General features: G+C 43.4%; 1 protein-coding gene across 10 annotated transcripts in view; it reads right to left on the bottom strand.

Annotated features, from left to right (window-relative positions):
- Positions 1 to 20,049, bottom strand: part of DGUOK (deoxyguanosine kinase) — a 36,020-nt gene extending 15,971 nt beyond the window's left edge. For 6 of the 10 annotated variants that reach the window (XR_012422173.1, XR_012422174.1, XM_074011533.1 and 3 more), the window contains exons 1-2: positions 18,218 to 18,390; positions 5,028 to 5,140 (exon numbers count right to left, since the gene is read on the bottom strand). Coding sequence is in view for 4 of the 10 variants with exons in the window: in XM_074011533.1 (XP_073867634.1) it covers positions 5,028 to 5,140; positions 18,218 to 18,359 (255 nt within the window). In the remaining 6 variants the exon portion in view is untranslated. Of the gene's footprint in view, positions 1 to 5,027; positions 5,141 to 7,066; positions 7,087 to 18,217; positions 18,391 to 19,962 lie in introns of those variants that run through there. The other 4 variants (XM_045369067.2, XM_065526941.1, XM_045369066.2 and 1 more) reach the window with 3 other exon arrangements.
- Between the last annotated feature and the right edge of the window lie 1,124 nt (positions 20,050 to 21,173).

Genomic DNA, 21,173 nt, shown 5'->3' on the forward strand with positions numbered 1-21,173 from the left:
GGAGGTGGAGGTTGCAATGAGCCGAGATCGCACCATTGCACTCCAGCCTGGGCAACAGGAGCGAAAACTCCATCTAAAAAAAACCCAAAAAAACAAAAAACCCCATGAATAACTGAGGCAGAAAACAGTTGTCCAATAATGATTCCCCTCAAACAGCACTGAATCCATATAATCTTAAGGATGATTTCTATCATACCTTCAAGGAATAGATCATTCCCATGCTATAAAAGAAGAAAAATTTCTCCATTTATTTTCATAACATTGATGGTAAAACCTGTCACAAACTACACATGGGCCAGGCATCACAGCTCACACCTGTGGTCCCAACACCTTGGGAATCTGAGGTGGAAAGATTGCTTGAGTCCCCAGGAGTTCGAGACCAGCCTGGGCAGCAAAGTGAGACCCTATCTCTACAAAAAAAAATTTTTTTTAAGTAGACGGGGACAGTGGTATGCACCTATAGTCCCAACTACTCAAGAGACTGAGGTAGGAAGATATCTGAGTCCAGGACTTCAAGGCTGCAGTGAGCTATGATCATGCCACTGCACTCCAGCCTGGGTGACAGAGGGAGACCCTGCCTAAAAAGAACCCAAAAGACAAAACAAACAAAAATCACCATACACACAAATAATAATACCAACCAACTGTATAAATAAATATACATGCAAAATTCCAAACAACACATTACCAAATTAATGGAATAGTACATCATGACAAAAAAAAAAGTTCATTCTAGAAATGTGAGGATGGTACCATTATTAAATCTATGACTAATACTAAGAGATTAAAAAAGAAAAACCTTGGCCGGGCACGGTGGCTCAAGCCTGTAATCCCAGCATTTTGGGAGGCCGAGACGGGCGGATCATGAGGTCAGGAGATCGAGACCATCCTGGCTAACACAGTGAAACCCCGTCTCTACTAAAAAATGCAAAAAAACTAGCTGGGCGAGGTGGCGGGTGCCTGTAGTCCCAGCTACTTGGGAGGCTGAGGAAGGAGAATGGTGGGAACCTGGGAGGCGGAGCTTGCAGTGAGCTGAGATCTGGCCACTGCACTCCAGCCTGGGTAACAGAGCGAGACTCCATCTCAAAAAAAAAAAAAAAAAAAAAAAAAAAAGAAAAACCCCATGTTTATCTCACTAGATGCTAGAGGTTGCTGATGGAAATTCAACATTTCATCATGATAAAAACAGTTACTATTCTAGTAATAGAAGGGTATGTCTACCACATGGTCTATTGAAATGAATAATAAACACCAAACTTAACACTGATATATTAGAGGCAGTTTCATTAATGACAGAACAAGATAAGGAAACTACCCTCACTGCTATTAGTTTATATGGCTCTAGAAGTTCTACCCAATGAAAGAGAACAAGAAAATAGAAATGTGGTACAGATATCAGAAAACTCTTCCAAATGATTACTATTTTAGAGACAACTATTATTTTCTAAAACTCCAAATAAAAAAATAATAATATGAGAAATTAGATCATATAAGATAAATATAACGATCAACTGTTTTCCATTAAAACAGCAATAACCAGTTTCAGAAGATGACATGGAAAAAAGATCTCAGTCACAATAAAAACAAAATATATGTTCTGCTCAAGAATAAACAAGAATACTACTGGATAAGTAGATAACCATTTGTGAAAAAATTAAAGTCCTATAACTTGTAACGTCACATAAAACATAAAACCACAAAAGCAACAAAAAGAAATAAAGATATTTTCATACTCTTGGGCTACAATCTTAACATCAAAGGTGCTAACTATGAGGAAAAAAGGACAGGTTAGACTACATAAAAACTGAAATGTATAACATTGTAAAAATATATTATATACTAAGATAAAAGAAAAATGACATGGCCGGACACAGTGGCTCACATCTGTAATCTCAGCACTTTGGGAGGCCGAGTCAGGCGGATCACCTGAGGTCAGGAGTTCGAGACCAGCCTGGCCAACATGGTGAAACCCCATTTCTACTAAATATACAATAATTAGTTGGGTGTGGTGGCAGGCACCTGTAATCGCAGCTACTCAGGAGGCTGAGGCAGGGAGAACTGCTTGTACTTGGGAGGTGGAGGTTGCAGTGAGCAGAGATCACACCACCACACTCCAGCCTGGGACACAGGGCAAGACCCCATCTCAAAAAAAAAAAAAAAAAAAGAAAAATGACAAACAAATATATGAGAATTAATATACTTAACATACAATGAGTTTTTATGAAGCCATTACACAAAGATGAAGATTTCAATAGAAAAAAACAAGGCAAGGGGTTTGGACAGGCAATTCATTGAAGAATAAAAAGATAAACAAAACATGGTAAAAAACAAACAGTAAAGCTACAATGATACTCATCATTGCAACACTGTTTATAATAGGAAGAAATTAGAAAACTATTCAAAATAGAGGACTGGATAACTAAATAATAATATTCATATTATGCAGTACACTACAACCATTAAAATTACATCACTGTGAAAGGAAGATCTTGTCTATTAAGTGACATACAGGTGGCAATCACAATTTTTGTTTCAAAAAGCAAATGTATATATATTTTATACATTTATGCAAGTGCATGTAAATCTATACATTTTCTCTGTAGAAAAATGTCCATTTTACCTCTGAATAATGGGATTACAGGATGATTAGTTATCTATTGCTGCCTAACAAATTATGCCAAATTCAGTGGCTTAAACAAAAACGTTCATTATCTCAGTTTCTATGAGGCGAGAATTTGGGAAGGAGCTTAGCTGGGTGGCTGGGACTCAGGGTTTCTCATGAAGTTTCAGTCAAGCTGTTGGCTGAGGCTACAGTTGTCCTGAAGGCTGGACTGTGGCTGAAGGATACAATTTTAAAAAGACTCACATACCTGTTCACAGGTGGCCTCAGTTCCTTCCGTGTGGGCCCCTTGAAAAGGCTGCTTCCTGACACGGCAGCTGGCTTCCCCCAGAACAAGATGGAAGCTACCCTGTCTCTTATGACCTACCCTGGAAAGGTATTTCTTATTTTTGCTACTTTCTATTTACTGGAAACAAATCACAAAGTCCAGCCACGTTCAAGGCAAGAATTAACGCTCTACTTCTTGAAGGGAGGAATACCAAACAATTGTGGACATGCAGTCATGTATCCCTTAACAACAGGAATATGTTCTGAGAAATGTGTCATTGGACAATTCTGTCACTGTGTGACCATCAGAGAATGTACTCACACAAACCTAGATGGGATAGCCTGTCACACACTTAGGCTTTAAGGTATACCCTACTGCTCCTAGGCTACAAAGCTGTGTCACATGCTACTGTATTGAATACTGCAGGCAATTATAATACAATGGTATTTTGATCTAAACATAGAAAAGATACAGTAAAAATATGTTGTTATAATCTTACAGGACCACCATTGTACACATTGACAGAAACATCATTATGTGGCCCACGACTGTATTTTGAAATCTCAACAGGTGACCTGTGGCATACTCAGAAAAAGATATAATTTATTCCTGCATAGGAAAGTTAATTTCACAAATACACACACAGGCACACATACAAACGTATAAAGAAACAACTTAAGAAGCAAAAATCCTCAATAGCCATGATATGCCAGCCACAAAAGCTAACACAATTCTGGGTTGGAATACAAAAAAATGGCACCCAGAACAAGTTCCATGATACTCTGGTCCCACTTAGACTACATCCAGAATGTCCTGTTCACCTCCAAGTAGCAGTCTTAGTAAATTCAAAGTGGAAAGTGAACAAACTAGGACTCATCACTTAGGTAAAGTTACTTCAGAGTAAAGAATAGCCTGGAGGAAAATCGGAGGTGTTTGGCTTGAAAGAGAGAAGACTTGACCAGGCATGGTAACTCATGCCTATAATCTCAGCACTTTGCGGGCCAAGGTGGGTGGATCGCTTGAGCCCAGGAGTTTGAGACCAGCCTGGCCAACATGGCGAAACCCTGTCTCTACTAAAGATACAAAAATTATCCTAGCATGGTGGCATGCACCCATTAGTCCCAGCTCTCAGGAAGCTGAGGCATGAGAATCGCTTGAACCCAGGAGGTGGAGGTTACAGTGGGCTGAGATCACACCATTGCACCCCAGCCTGGGTGACAGAATGAGACTGTCAAAAAAAAAAAAAAAAAAAAAAGGAAAGAGACTTGAGGGGGAGAAGGAACAGGAAAATCATCACCTTCAACTATATATAGGGTTGTTACGGGGAAAAGTTAAAAGACTTAGGGGGTAGAACTTGAACCAATGAGTCAGAGTCACAGGGGTGCAATGTGGCTCATTAAAAGGCAGAATTGTTTAGCAATTAGAGTTAAGAACCGGAATGTGCCACTCAGTGAATATTCCAGGTGGCGGCAAGAGGAGTTCATGGTGCCTGAGGAGGCATGGTGCTTCTGCTCCCTCTGAGGGTCATGTCCAAACAGGTCCTTCCTTACTCACACTGATGTGGCTGGAAACCAACCCTACGGCCTCTGCCAAAGCCATAGTCTTCACACCACGGCCTAAGCCATGAGGTATAAGTGAAATGTACTTATACCTCATAGTACAGTGCCTGGCACATAGTACGTGCTCATAAATGTTAGCTGTTACCTCTCCAATTGACTCAAAGTGTGACTGGAACCTCTCTAACAACCCTTCCAATTTCTAAGACTTTATTTAAAAAGTTAAAATCACTATAATTAGCTATTAATCCTAGTGGTTAGCTTCAGTAATAATATAAATACTTAAGTGTAGGAATGACAAAATTCATCTTCAAAGTCATCCATGATGGTTGGACATGCTTTGGGAAACCACAAACAACAGAGGCAGTCACTTAGATAGACATATAAAAACCACAAAAATCAAAACTACACATATTCAAACAAGTCATATCCTTTCTGGTGTATGTGGTCTGCTTTCTGGAATGAAGCTATTTTAAAAAGGATACTCAAACTGGGCTACTTTACCCACGCAGAGTAAATTAAATTACGACAATTAGATTATTCACCCATGCCTGCCAACTACCCACCACAACTAAAAACTTACTTTTTGGGTGCCAGCAGCCTGGATATCCTGCCATGTTGCTACAGGTTCTGTAGCGACGTGCCATTCTGGGTAAGTTTTAGCGAGTAACTTCACAAACGTGGACTTTCCCACAGCTGCAATGCAAACAGCATGTATTGGGATGCTTCCCAAATCAGGGCTGAAGGAGAAGGCTGCTACTAAACTCCGCCACAAACGCCCAACTCAAGGGAACAAGTATCAGTTTTCTGAATTTCAAACTCAGCAGCCATACCATTGTTAGACTGATAACAGATCAATCCATGCCAACCAGAGCCGCTATAATGAATACAGCCAATAGGGAGGAAAAATTCCTTCAAGATTTAATTTGCAATTTCCATGTCTCAACCTTCCAGAGGCAGAGCATTTAATAACAGTTGAAAATGTAAAAGTAGATGAAATCAGTTCTGTAAGTTCTATCACTTGAGTCACCATTCTATTTGTGCTGTGACAGTGTAAAATTTCTTAGTTTTTCAAGATAAAAAATAAAAATGATTATAATCTCATTCATTCAACAAATCTAAAAAATATTCATGGAGTGCTGACTATGTGCTCAGGACTGTCAGGCACTGTGGGTACAATGGCAAACAAAACACAGAATGGATTTTGCCCTCACAGAGCTTGTATGGGTGACAGATAGTAGACAAACACAAAATTAACTACTAACAAACTGTGTTAGGTGCTAGGAAAAAATGCAGGATGGCACTAATATAGCCCAGGAGGTCAAAGAAGACTCCTTTGAAAAAATGAAAAGATGACAATTCATGCAAAGGGAGTAGCATGCACAAAGACCTGAAAGAGAGAAAGAAGTTGACATACAATACAGAAGTTTGAGGCCCTAGAAGAAGCCATACAGTATGGCTACAGCATGAGTAAGTGATGGAGAAGTGTCTCAAAATGGGTGTAGCCACACAGAGAGGGAGTCCGGGGCCAGGTCACACAGGACTCTGTAGTCATGGTAAGAAGACTGAATTCTATTCTAAGGGCAATGGGAAGTTAGTGAGGATTGGTTTTAAGTAGGAAAATTATAAGACTCCTTCTCATTTTTAAAAGATCACTCCACTAGCTACGTAAGAATGGGATGAAGCAGAAGCAAGCAGGCTAGTTAAAAGATATAGCAGCTTGCCCCTGGGTGATAGCAGAGGAGTGAAAAGTGGTGGTTGTTTCGAGAAATATTTTGGAGATGGAATCAACCTAGTAACAGAACATTCAAGTTATCTTTTCCCATTTATACCAATGTTTGGCCCATACCTCCCTGAGCTCCAGAGACTCTATTCAAGAACCCTCCAGACATCTCCACTTGGGACATTCCACAAACACCTCAAAGTCAACATATTTCCTAAATGAACTAATCATCTTTCCCACCAAACTGAGCTTCCTCCTGTATCCCAGACCTCAGGGTATGAACACACCATCCACTCACTGACAGAAGTCCCTCCTCTGCCAAACCTCGGTGGCCACTAAATCCTTCTGCATTTGCTTCTAAATTTTTCATATTTGTCTTTTTCTCTCTATTCCCACCTCCATGCTCAAGACCAGCCTCTTATCATCTCTTGCCTTTCTGATGCTGGCCTTGCTCTCTTCAATCCATGCTCCGTACTGTGGCCAGACTGAACATGAAATAACACTGCTTACAATCTTTTGACAACTCCCTATTGGCTACAGCAAGGGCAAGCGACGGAGGAGTGGCTCAAGATGGACGTGGCCACATGGGCAGTCCAGGGCCAGGTCACATAGGGCCTTGTGGCCATGGTAAGAGGGCTGAATTCTATTCTAAGGGCAATGGGAAGTTAGTGACATCTGAGCTAAGACCTGAACAAGCTTCATGACAAACTCCAAACTCTTTAACATGGTCTGCAAGACACAACAAGATCTGATCCCTGTGTATGCCTCTCTGGCCTCGGCTTTCCTTTAGGGAGCCTACACTCCTGCAGGACCAAACTCCAATCATGCCATGTTCTCTTGCAAATATGACTTTGCATATGCTTTCCCATTTCCCGAAGCGCCTCCTCTCCTCTCCTCACCTGACCAACGCCTACTCAATCCTCAAGGTTCTGTTTAGATGTACCTCCTGTGTGAAGCCTTCCCAGATCCTGATACCTCTGAGCTGGATTAGCTAGTCCTCCTTTGTGCTTGGCTTGGTATTCTGGGTGAGACTCCATCACTGCACCTGTCATTGTGTTTCTCCAGCTAGAGAATGGGGCTCCTCCAGGGTAGAAAACAAACTGCAACCTAATGACCTGGCCAAATGAATAAAATACACAGTATATTACTAATTTCAGTTCTCTCTGAAACCTATATTTGTGAAAAATAAAAAATGAATCTTAAGACTGTATCTGGGCCGGGCACGGTGGCTCACGCCTGTAATCCCAGCACTTTGGGAGGCCGAGGCGGGCAGATCACAAGGTCAGGAGATCAAGACCACGGTGAAACCCCGTCTCTATTAAAAATACAAAAAATTAGCCGGGCACAGTGGCGGGCGCCTGTAGTCCCAGCTACTTGGGAGGCTGAGGCAGGAGAAGGGTGTGAACCCGGGAGGCGGAGCTTGCAGTGAGCCGAGATTGCGCCACTGCACTCCAGCCTGGGGCAGAGAGCGAGACTCTTGTCTCCAAAAAAAAAAAAAAAAAGACTGTATCTGGACCTCAGTCTCCTCTATCAGAAGTAATCTATCTCAAGGGAAAGAAGGGGGGCATCCTTCCACTTATGGTTACTGATTGGGGTGCTGATGTCTCAGCACAAGAACCCACACATTTAATAGATGACATTTACTATATGCCACCCCAACTCCTCTCTGAATAGGCAGGATAAGAACAAACAGCATGAATCTGTAGATTTGTACAGTCACGCTCATCTCTCAGTCCCCACCTCCACCTAACTTGTGTGTGCTTCTTCACATCTGTTCAATCCCTGCTCTTCCCACACTCCAATGAATAAATGCCCTCCCCTGCTCTTCCAGGCCTGTGTCTAAATCCTTTCCCCCAGCAAGCCTGAGGTCCCATTTCTTCATTACTTCTCTAGCTCTGAATTCCTACCACACTGGTTAGGTGCCAAGTGGTTGAATGTGTATATTATCAGATACCTGTCTGCCCTGAGTAAGCCCTTGCTTAAAATATTTGGCCAGATGGTCAATATTTAGATTGTAGGTTGTTTAACAAGTCTAAAATATGGTCCCTGCTATTTAATAGCTAAAAAGTCATTTTAATGAATATGAAAAGATAAACGTAGCTGATTTGTTAGATGGCTGGGATTGAGTAATTGTTAGAATTACATATATACATACATACATACATATATATATATATATATAAATTTTTTTTTGTTTTTGAGACGGAGTCTAGCTCCATCACCCAGGCTGGAGTGCAGTGATGTGATCTCAGCTCACTGCAAGCTCCGCCTCCCGGGTTCACGCCATTCTCCTGTCTCAGCCTCCCAAGTAGCTGGGACTACAGGCGCCCGCTACCACGCCTGGCTAATTTTTTGGTTTTCCTTTTTTTTTTTTTTGAGACGGAGTCTCGCTCTGTCGCCCAGGCTGGAGTGCAGTGGCCGGATCTCAGCTCACTGCAAGCTCTGCCTCCCAGGTTCCCGCCATTCTCCTGCCTCAGCCTTCCGAGTAGCTGGGACTACAGGCGCCCGCCACCTCGCCCGGCTAGTTTTTTTTTGTATTTTTTTTTAGTGGAGACGGGGTTTCACCATATTAGCCAGAATGGTCTCGATCTCCTGACCTCGTGATCCGCCCGTCTCGGCCTCCCAAAGTGCTGGGATTACAGGCTTGAGCCACCGCGCCCGGCCCCATTTTTTGGTATTTTTAGTAGAGACGGGGTTTCACCGTGTTAGCCAGGATGGTCTCGATCTCCTGACCTCGTGATCCACCCACCTCGGCCTCCCAAAGTGCTGGGATTACAGGCGTGAGCCCCCGCACCTGGCCAGAATTACTTATATTTTTTAAAAGTTAAAAACAATTACCTTAAAAAAACTGTTGCAGATGGAAAGGAAGGGCTCTGAGGTCAGACACTATTAGTTCATCTAAGAGCAGTCAGGACTCCAAGAAATTGACTCATGCAATTTAAACACATAAATTCTGGAATGCCAACAAATTAGATGTAACAGGAAATACACAGTTCCAATGACTGGAACAATAACATCTAACACCCAGGGTACTCTGTAACCCATTCTCCATTCTCCATTCCAAGGCTTCTGGAAAGCCAGTTTAGTAATCAGAAGGCAGCTTCAGCATACAATGACAGTAAATGGTGGTGAAAGGTCCTAAGAGCTGTGCCATCCATGTTTCTGGGGCTTGGAGAGCCTGAGTAATTCACTACAGGGCAGTATTTCTTAAACTAATTCCACTGGAACTGAGCTGTGCCAGGTACCACCCACAGATGTGGAATAATTACTTTAAAAAATAATTCAAAGTTATATGTTTTTATTAAAGCCAGACACAGTATAACTTTCTCAGTGCTGTGATACCTGTTCATAATATACATTGTTTTCCTTCCTGCTGGGGTGTTTTTTGTCTGTTTTGACAAATGTTTCAAGGTGTTCACAGGGTGTTCGTAAGAGTGGTGGTGTTTGGCTCTCCACTGCTTCAGAGGCCTCCTCCTAGTGATCAGAACACCCCTGTCTAGAGAAAGTCTACTTCTTCAGTCAATCTCTTATGATATCATTATCTCAGACTTACTGCAATTTAGTTAGATCCCAGCTTAGCTGCTACCTTTCCTTTCGAGATGGGGGTCTCTCTCTTATCACCCAGGCTGGAGTGCAGTGGTGCGATCTTGGCTCACAGCAACCTCTGCCTCCCGGGCTCAGGTGATCTTCTCACCTCAGCCTGCTGGGTAGCTGGTCCAGTATGTTTGACCTGCCCAATATACTGTTTGTTTATCAGACAGAGTCTAGCTGTCGCCCAGGCTGGAGTGCAGTGGCACAATCTTGGCTCACTGCAACCTCCGCTTCCTGGATTAAAGTGACTCTCCTACTTCAGCCTCTCGAGTAGCTGGGACTATAGGTGTGTGCCACCATGCCCAGCTAATTTTTGTATTTTTGGCAGAGACAGGGTTTCACCATGTTGCCCCGGCTGGTCTCAGACTCCTGAGTTCAAGCGATCCACCTGCCTTGGCCTCCCAAAGTGCTGGGATTACAGGCGTGAGCCACTGCACCGGGCCACTGCTGTTATCTTTCTTTTCTTTTTTTTTTTTGAGACAGAGTCTTGCTCTGTTGCCCAGGCTGGAGTGCAGTGGGGCTATCTCAGCTCACTGCAACCTCTGACTCCTGAGTTCAACTGATTCTCCAGCCTCTCAGCCTCCCGAGTAACTGGGACTACAGGCACATGCCACCACACCTGACTAATTTTTGTATTTTCAGTAGAGACAGGGTTTCGCCATGTTGGCCAGGCTGGTCTCGAACTCCTGACCTCAGGTGATCTGCCCACCTCAGCCTCCCAAAGTGCTGGGATGACAGGCGTCAGCCACATCGCCCGGCCTATCTTTCAATATACTCTTAGTATTATGAATTTTGGAAGGTATCGGATCTTACAAGCAGCATCAAACCTTCCCTTAGGACCTTGGCCACCGGTGTTCTCTGTTGTTATATTGCCAGGACTTTCAAAAAGGTGGAAGGTACTTTCTTAAGAGTATATTACTTCAACATGTTGATTTTCATTAGCTCCACGATTCTCATTCCACAAGCTGGGCCAGAGAGTTCTGTTGTTACCACTCATCTTTTCCTAAGGCATGGTTTTTTCCCCCCACAAAATTTTCTATAAACTGACAATGCCTACCATAGCTATGTAATGCTAAAATCTAGTAGTAAGATAGCATATGATGTAATACCCAAAATAACAGATCCCATTATTTTACGTCTAATACAGTTGTATTTCACAGTAGCCTATATTTATCACCTCTAGGCATTTTCATCTCCTGAACAAGATGAAAAACATGAGAAAAAAAAATCCAATTCTGAAATCTTTTACCAAAATCCAACAGTCAGAACATATAAAACTGTCTAATGTCTTTTTAAAAAAATCCTTCCAAAAAAAATTAAACTCTTTATTTCAGATACTGTATTTGATGCTGCATTCATTCACTTACTCATTCATTCAATCAACAAATGTTTATGGAGTAGCTACCAAGTGGTAGGTACTATAACTGAAATGATGATCTAGGCTGAGAGCTTGCCCTCAAGTTATATTCCAACCCCAAGACAGAGTACTCAGGATCACACAGGCTCTAAGCTTAAAAGCATTCTAGGCAAAGTTAATAAAAATCAGTCAGCAGGCTTAGAAAAAACTTAATACATTTTACTTTGATGCCTTTTTTTCATGAAAAACTGTTTACGAAAAAAAAAAAAAGAGGCCAAAAAACTTCCTCACACCTTCCTATGATCCAAACTCATCTGTTTAGCACAAAAGACTCTTACTGATCTGGCATCCCCTCCTCCCTGCCTTGCCTACCAGGTGATTCAGCTTTCCACTGCCACCTTCTCTGCGAAGCCTCCTTGAACTCTCTCCAGCTCCACTTCATCTCTAGGCAGAGTTAATTACTGCCTGCTCTGGTTTACCAAAGGATTACACTGTAATTATTTGTTCACTCATCACTCCCTCCAGCTAGACTGGGAGCTCACTTTTAAAGACAGAGACTGAACCTTTGCATCCTGAGTATGAGAACAGTGATAGATGGATGAAAGGAGGTGAGTCACAGGCACAGAGAATCCACTACACAGTATTTGATATAAATAGGCTATTTTTTCCCAAGGATTCTTTCCCCAACCATTTATACTCAAAATAAGTAAAAGACACATATTAGTGATGTGAAGTCACTAATTTTGAATGCTGGAGGAAACATGTTATTAGGGAAGCCCTCTACTGCTTTATGTTTAAGTCTCTTGATTGAAAAGTGCAAAAGAGTTTCCTCTTCTCTGGTTGGGTCTTTGAACATCAAGTAAAAATGCTGAGATGACTTACTGACAGTGAGATTTCATACAGCAATCTTTTCTTCAATTTAGGCTTGTAATCGTAAGATAATCACAAGAAGATGATAATATACTGTAGGGATGAACAGTCTTAGAAGAGAGGCTAAGTGTTTTATGTTTTAGATTTTCAGGGGTTCTAGGTACCAAGCTTTTGACTTTCAATCACACATCTTATAATCTTATATCTTCGTAAGTCATGCTAGATGCCATTAGTTGCTACTTCACTGATCAATTTTCCTTACATGCCACTGTCTGCACCTTCAGGATCAGAATAACAGGACTTAGAGCAGAAGGAATACAAGAAAACCCCCTCCAAACATACCTAATTTTGGTTAGGACAGGGGTTCACCTTCCCTGTTCAGGTTTCCTGAATGGGTGCTCTCAATCTGATTTGCTTGAGGATGTTACCTGTGATTAGAGAAGATGCTCACTCTTGATTTAAAAAGCAGTTTAGTATATTCCCTGTGTGGGTACCAATGCCTAACTTCCACATGGATATCACAGCACAGGATTCAAGAATCTGGTCAGTACTGACTACACTGGGTCAAAGCGGGCGTTAGGTGTCAGCAATACAAAGATGAACAGCACACTGAGTGGTCAGAGCCCAAGGAAGGTGGTGAATGTGCAAACAAGCTCAGCAGAACTCAAGTGCTGCAGCAGTTGTGGGTACAAAATGTTATGTCAGCCCACAGAGGAGGCAGTGACTAATTCTGTCTAGGGAGAGTCATCAGGGTGTGTGGGGTGATGAAGAGTAGTGGGAGATGAAAGGAAAAAAGAGTCAGATTAGGTTCCCCCATTCCACTTCGCATCACCCTTTTTTGGGGCAACTGCATTTACTTCCAAGGCTTCAACAACTACGCCCCGCCAGTCAACAACTTCCACATCTGAAACCTCAGCACCCATCTCCAGACTCTCTTGACTTCAGGCATATATTCCAATCTGTCTCAGAACACCTCTGTGTCTCACAGGAACCTCATACAAAACATATCACTCTACCCTCCCCAGACCGCCTCTTCCTTTATTCCCTTTATTCCTGATGAACCTCAGTGTCACCCTCCTCTACTCCTCCTCATCCCTCGCCTCCAAGTGGCCACCACATCCTGTCAATCCCACTTCCAAAATCTCTCTCACACCATCACTTCTCTGTCTCTCCAGTTCTTCTATTCAGGCCTGCATCTTTCCTCCCTCCAATTACTCCAATAGCCACAAAACTAGTGCACAGACTCAACTCTGTTCCAATTCATCTATTCATTCATCCAACAAACTGGATGCAAGGCACTATGGGTACTGCAGCAAACAAAATATACAAAGAAAGTGCCTGTTTTATGGAGCTTTCTTTCTCATCCTACACAGTTTCCTTTTTAAAATTAATCTGGTCATGGCACACACTGGCTTCAAGTGTTCAACAGCCTCCCACTGCCAACAGGACAAACTAGCATGGTCCACAAGGCTCTTCGACATATGGCAAATCCCACCCTTCCAATCTCTTGTTCTGTCACGCTTTCACAGGTCCCTTCAACTCCAGGCACATCCAACTATTTCCCTTCCATTAAAACTGCATGTGTTAGTCAGGCATGATGGCACATGCCTGTAGTCTCAGCTACCTGGGAGGCTGAGGCAGGAGAATCACTTGAACCTGGGAGGTGGAGGTTGCAGCGAGATGAGATCACACCACTGCACTCCAGCCTGGGTGACAGAATGAGACTCCGTCTTAAAAACATAAACAAAAACAAAAAACTGCATATGTTTCTTCAGGCTTCACCACCTTGGCACATGTTGCTTTCTATGCTTGAAATACTTTTTCCTCTTCTTCCTCTTGGGAATTCCTACCCCAGAGATTCTGGCTTTCCATGCCCAACCACGGATCTCACCACACAGTATGAAAATTATGTCGAGTCAGAGGGGCGCGGTGGCTCACGCCTGTAATCCCAGCACTTTGGGAGGCCAAGGCTGGTGGATCACAAGGTCAGGAGATCAAGACCATCCTGGCTAACATGGTGAAATGAAACCCCATCTCTACTAAAACACACAAAAAATTAGCCGGGCGTGATGGTGGGCACCTGTAGTCCCAACTACTCAGGAGGCTGAGGCAGGAGAATGGCGTGAACCCAGGAGGCGGAGGTTGCAGTGAGCTGAGATTGTGCCACTGCACTCCAGCCTGGGTGACAGAGTGAGACTGTCTCAAAAAAAAAAAAAAGAAAAGAAAAGAAAATTATGTCAAGTCTGTTTCTCCCATTTGGTTGTGAGCTCCTTGAAGGACAGGAACTGTAACCTATTCACTGCTATGCTTAGCATGAGAGTGGAGTCTTAGTCCTCACTCAGTAAGCCTCTGTTGCATGAGAAAGCAAGAAAGAAGCAGAGAAATTTGAGGTTAAGAAGCAAAGGTCAGACCTGTCCTAAGTTACTTTGTGATATATACCCTGTTCTCTCTCTGGGCTTTGAGGACAGAGCTTCCTTTAGGGGTGTGTTTCTCAAAGTACAGTACAAAACGTATTTAAATAATAACATCATCAGGCAAATAGCAGGACTCTCCTTTCCCATTCCTTTTGATGTTTCCGATTTGGCTGGAGAAAAACACGCAGCCATGGTGACTGGTCTCACTTTAAATTCATGACCACTAACTCAAAGTGGGTCCTAAATGGTACCCAGCAATTTAACATTTCTCTTGCTTATTCACTAGAGTATTTCAAGTCGTGTCTCCACATTCACTCTTAGCTGATGACCTTTCTTCCTATTTCACGCTGAAAACAGATACAACCAGGCTGGGCGCAGTGGCTCACGCCTGTAATCCCAGCACTTTGGGAGGCCGAGGTGGGCAGATCACAAGGTCAGAAGATTGAGACCATCCTGGCTAACATGGTGAAACCCTGTCTCTACTAAAAAAAAAAAAAAAAAAAAAAACAAAACAACAACAACAAAAATTAGCCGGGCGTGGTGGCAGGTGCCTGTAGTCCCAGCTACACAGGAGGCTGAGGCAGGAGAATGGCGTGAACCTGGGAGGCAGAGCTTGCAGTGAGCCGAGATGGCGCCACTACACTCCAGACTGGGAGAGAGCAAGACTCCGGCTCACAAAAAAAAAAAAAAAAAGACACAACCAAAAGATCTTCCCAAGTTCCCACCACACCCACTCAAGTTGGTGCTCATATATTTTGCTATCACTCCTGTTACTAGGGACGAATTGTGCTCCTAGCTAAGGCTAAATTCTTTCCCACTGGGCAATAGATCCCATTCTTTCTTGCTTAAAAATCACTCCAGCAATTCTATCCTCTGTCCCAATTTACCAGTTTTCCTCCTTTCTACTAGACCACTTCCGTCAACTTACAAACCTGCTCTAATTCTTCTTACGAAAAGAAAATTTAAAATGTTAAACTCTCATACCGTCTTCTAATTTCAGCTACCACCCCATGACTTCCCTTTCTAAAAACTTCCAGTTATCTTAACCCACTCTCCTCACCTCCCATTCTCCTTGAACCTATACGGATTAGGCTTTCACTCCTAACACTCCTAAAACTGTTCGAGTTCACCAAAGACCTTCATTTACTTAAACAGTATAACACAGCTGATCATTCCCTCCCACTGAACACCTTCTTCACTTGGCTTCCAGGATATCATTCTGTTTTTTTCTCCTGTCTCAGTGGGCATTCCTTCTCTGTCTCTGCTTATTCCTTCCCACCTCCCCAGTCTCATAATATTTGCATGCCCAGGGCTCAGTCCTTTCCATCAACACATAGTCTTCTAGCATTAAGTACCACCTACATTTACAGCTCCAGTCCAGGAAGACCCTAATTCTGAACTTACATATCCAACTACCTATCCAACACCTCTACTTGGATATTAATAGGCATGTAAAAACCTAACATGCTTAAAACCAAGGCTCACGCCTGTAATCCTAGCACTTTGGGAGGCCAAGGCAGGACGATCACTTGAGCCCAGGAGTTCAAGAACAGCCTGGGAAATACAGTGAGACCCCATCTCTACAAAAAATATAAAAAATCAGCCAGGCATAGTGGCAAACACCTGTGGTTGCAGCTACTCAAGAGGCTAAGGTGGGAGGATGGCTTGAGCCTGGGAGGCAGGCTGCAGTGAGATGCAATCGCATCACTGTATTCTAGCCTGGGCAACAGGGCAAAACCCCACCAAGGGAGGGGAAGAGAGGGGAGAAAGAAGGAAAGGAGGAAATAAAGAAAATCAGGAGTCTATCTTTCAAGTACTCAAGTCAAAATAACTGGAGTCATCATTGGCCCCTCTCTTTATCTTACACTCTGCACTCAACCTGTCACCAAATCCAATTGGCCCTACCTTAAAATATAACTAGAACCCAATCATTTCTCACCACTTCCACTGTTAAATTTTACTTAAAATGTAACTCAATTTTTGTTAACATATAACTAAGTATAACCAGAATCCAATCATGTCTCACCACTTTCACAAAGGTCCAACATACCATAATTATTGCAATACCACTTAACACCCTTTACTTTCAACATATCAGCCACAGTGATCTTTTTATAATCTAAGTAAAACTGTCGCTTGACTCCTCAAACCTTCCAATGGCTACCCATCTCAGTAAGATTAAAAACCCATGATAAGGCCTATAAAAATCTGGCCAACCCTTGGGCTTCTGCCCTCATTTCCCTACCGTCCTTGCTCACTCGAGTTCAGCCACAGTAACTTCCCTCCTATTCCCCAAACACACTTTCCACCTCAGGGCCTTTCCAATTGCTTTTCACTGTGCTTAGAAGATTCTTCTCCCAGGTATCCACATGGTTTGCTCCCTCACCTTCTTCAGTTTTTTGCTCAGATGTCACCTCAGTGAGGCCTTGCTTACTTTATTTAAAATGACAACTTCGGCCAGGCACGGTGGCTCACGCCTATAATCCCAGCACTTTGGGAGGCCGAGGCAGGCGGATCATCTGAAGTCAGGAGTTCAAGACCAGCCTGGCCAACATGGTGAAACCCTGTCTCTAATAATAAAACAAAAATTAGCTGGGTGTGGTGGCAGGTGCCTCTAATCCCAGCTACTCGGGAGGCTAAGGCAGGAGAATCGCTTGAACCAGAGAGGCTGAGGTTGCAGTGAGTCGAGATCAAGCCACTGCACTCCAGCCTGGGCAACAAGAGTGACACTCCATCTCAAATAAAATAAAAGCTTCCCTCAATTCTTCATCCCTGATTTTTCTCCATCATACTCATTACTCTCTAACATATTGTTCACCTTGCTTAATTCGTGTTGTTTATTGTCTATCTCTCCCTACTTGAGTTCCATGAGAGCAGAGATTTCTATTTCTTCTATTCACAGCTGTATTCTCCAGGCCAAGAACAGTGCTGGCATATGGAAGTGGCTCAAAAGGTGATTTGTTGAATGAATAAAAAAAGAAATTGTCAGTTTGCTGCTAGAATGTCTTCAGTACTCAACACTTGCTAAGCCCCTTTTAGGGCTCAGTACCTTGGCAGGTAAAAGTATCAAGTCAGAATTTATTAATATTAAATTGAAATGTCTTGCCTTCATTTTGCTTTTTGACTACTTTTTATTCAAGATACTGGGTCTCATTCTTGTAACAAAATTATTTTTAATTTAATACATGTTTTTAAGTTAAAAAGTGAGGTTCTTCTAAGAAAAGCCTTAAGAAATTATCATGCAACTAGCACAGGCACAAAAACTGTGAATGTGGTATTTGAAGGACTTAAGTTTAGGAACTCTCTTAGAATAGGGTTGCCAGATAAAATACAGGACACAGTTAAATATGAACTTTCAATGAGTGATTTCGTTGTTGTTTTGGTGTAAGGATGCCCCAAATATTGCATTGGACACACACTAAAAATTATTCGTTATCTTAAATTCTATTTTAACTGGATATTATTTTTAATTTTTGCTAAATATGGCAACCCTATCTAGGAGAACAAATAAACTGCACCCGCTTGTCGCTTCAATTTCGATCTATTACAAACAGCTAATAAAATTCTTGTCCTAGCCACTAACTGCGTGGCTTTTATGCCCCAACAAAGGTGTCCCTGTGGGCGGGTAATGAGGCCCGATACTCTAAAAATCAAGGCGGCAAAGATCCACAGTGCACTTTGCGAGGGGAAAGGCCCTCCTCGCAGCCCAGAGAGGCCGGCCGCATCAGACGCGGGCCATTCCGAGCCCAGCTCCTTTCCCAGCCTCTGTCACCTGCGTGGCGGAGGCCAAGGCTTGGCAGTCGCTTTCCGGCCCTTACCAATGTTGCCTTCGATGGAGAGCCTTCGGGGCCCGCGCCCCGCGTGCAGGCCCCTGGAGAAGGGAACGCCCTCGAGTAGGCTCTGGGCCATGGAACTGAAGGGTGCTCGAAGCCGACTTAGAAAGAGGCGGCCCGCGGCCATCCCACCCACGATTCGCACAGCGATCACTTCCGCGGAGAGCACTTCCGCCCTAGGTACCGCTGCTCACTCGCTCCAGCGCACCGCTGACGTAAGGAGATCGTCAGGCAGGAAGTGGGTGGGGTTGAACATGCGACGGGGTGCGCCCAAGAGACCGCTCTGCTCTCGCGATGTTTGTAAAGAAGCGTTGCGAGGAGGAAGGGTTTTACAAGGGTGCAGAATTTGCTAGTAACAGGAGTTGCGGTGTGAGTGGCTCCTCGGTTTTTGTTCATTGGATAAATAACATTTTAAGAGACATAACTCCACAGTCCAACCACCTCATTTTTGTATAACTTTAAAATAAATTTTATAACTGAAGACAAATTAAAAATAGAAACTAATTTTAAGGGGATTTTTTTCCTCCAGGTGCTTGTTGTCTGGTTTTTAATACTGCAAGAAAATGGAAGTTTTAAAGTAGGAAAATGACTCAATCTGATGATTTACACAAATTTAACTTTTTCCTATTCCCTGTAATTCCCTGCACAATGCTGGCATATTATTGACTAAATTAACAGATAATCAGTTACACCCCATCTCTTAGTTTGTGTCTTGAGTAAGTAAATAAATGTTCGGTCAATCGATTCGCATTATAGCCAAAAATCCCTTCAGGATAAGGTGGTGGTGGCTCAGGTATGTGACTGGAAATCGTTTAAACCTGGTAGGTTGGGTTCTGTGCACGTAAGCAATGGCGGGTAGAGACTTGCCGGTGTATAAAACCTGAGTCCTGCTGTCGGTGAAGTGTGCTCTACAGAAGGGCAGGGACTTAAGCTGCTGCCACAGGTGAGGCCGGACTGCCACGCCCCGTCGTCATAACAACCTCAGAACTAATGATTTACGAAATGTTGTTAAATGGTGCTTCTAGTTCCAGTCGCTTGAATCACCAGAGTCAAAACCGGGAGTCAACAGGCCAAACCGGCCTTCAGGCACAACTCAGGTGTGGTAGGTTCTAGAAGACAAGGATCTGATGGCAAAGGGGGCTGGAGAAGGACCGGGGCTGGGATACCTAAGCTGTTCCCATAGAAAGCACAGGACCTTTTTCTTATGTTGATGTATATATAGGATGGCTGAGGTCATGTTTATATATTAAGAACTTTTTTTTTTAATACACCGAATTTTGTTAGGATAACCAGGGTGGGGCGTTAATGGCTACTGGAGCGGCTAAAGTCCTACCCATTCCCATCTCCACTCCAGCAGCCACTTATGTAAAAAAAAAAAAAAAAAAAAAAAAAATACTGCTTACATTTATTTAACTTATGTAAACTCAGACTTGGAAATATTCATCCTAAAAACCTTGAGAGGCTCTCTGCCTCTCCAGGATCTTGCTGCCTCAGGAGCATTGTGAAAGTTAAACGAGTAAATTGTCTGCAGGCAGGTATTAATCTCCTAAAAGTTACCAGGCAGGAAAATAGGGTCTGGAGACAGGGAACCTAAGGCCGATTCAGGTTGACTTCCTAGAACTAAATCAAAAGGAAAATCCCAGCTTTCCAGCCCAAGTAACAAAAGGACCAGAAGCTAATCCCTTTGCAACCCCGGCTTTTCTGGGTGGCAGATGAAAAATTGAAAGTACCTCTGATTGGTGTCCTCGGGCAATCAATCAGGCTGGTGGCAGGCCAACTCTTTAGTTGCATAAGGTAAAACTTCGTAACTTCACTTCAGCCTCTGATTGGTCCCCTCCTGCAACCAATCAGACTGATCGCTGGTCACTACTTCATTTACATAGGGTGTACACCAAGTAACCAATAGGAAACCTCTAGGAGGTATTTAAACGCCAGAAGGCTGGGCACGGTGGCTCAAACCTGTGCTCCTAGCACTTTGGGAGGCTGAGACGGACGGATCACGAGGTCAGGAGATCGAGACCATCCTGGCTAACCCGGTGAAACCCCCGTCTCTACTTAAAAAAAAAAAAAAAAAAAAAACTGGCCGGGCGCGGTGGCGGGCGCCTGTAGTCCCAGCCACTCGGGAGGCTGAGGCAGGAGAATGGCGTAAATCTGAGAGGCGGAGCTTGCAGTGAGCTGAGATCCGGCCAGTGCACTCCAGCCTGGGCGACAGAGCGAGACTCCGTCTCAAACAAAAAACAAAAAAAACAAAAAAAAGAATTTTCTGGCGTTTATTTATTTATTTATTTTGAGGCGGAGTCTCGTTCTGTCGCCCAGGCTGGAGTGCAGTGGCCAGATCTCAGCTCACTGCAAGCTCCACCTCCTGGGTTTACGCCATTCTCCTGCCTCAGCCTCCCGAGTAGCTGGGACTACAGGCGCCCGCCACCTCGCCAGGCTAGTTTTTTGTATTTTTAGTAGAGACGGGGTTTCACCGTGTTCGCCAGGATGGTCTCGATCTCCTGACCTCGTGATCCGCCCGTCTCGGCCTCCCAAAGTGCTGGGATTACAGGCTTGAGCCACCGCGCCCGGCCAACGCCAGAAAATTCTATAATTGCTGCTTGCTTGGACCCCTCCTACACTGGGGAGTGTTTTTTGGTTTGCAATAAATCTGTGCTTTGTTGCTTCATTCTTTCCTTGCTTTGTGCGTTTTGTCCAATTCTTTGTTCAAAATGCCAAGAACCTGGACACCCTCTACCAGTAACAGAGCTCCTAAAAATTATTTTTAAAAATTTTATGGTGAAGTGGCCAGCCGTTGACACCACCATCATCAGTGAGAGAGAGTTCTGGTTGTCCCACATTCTTACCAACAGTTGATATTGTCAGCTTTTTTTCATTTTATCCATTTTGCTGTGTGTAATTATAACTTATTGTGGTTTTAATTTACATTTTCCTGCGGGTTAAT

This window comes from Macaca fascicularis, chromosome 13, assembly GCF_037993035.2.
Source record: "Macaca fascicularis isolate 582-1 chromosome 13, T2T-MFA8v1.1".
NCBI classification, from domain to species: Eukaryota; Metazoa; Chordata; class Mammalia; order Primates; family Cercopithecidae; genus Macaca; species Macaca fascicularis.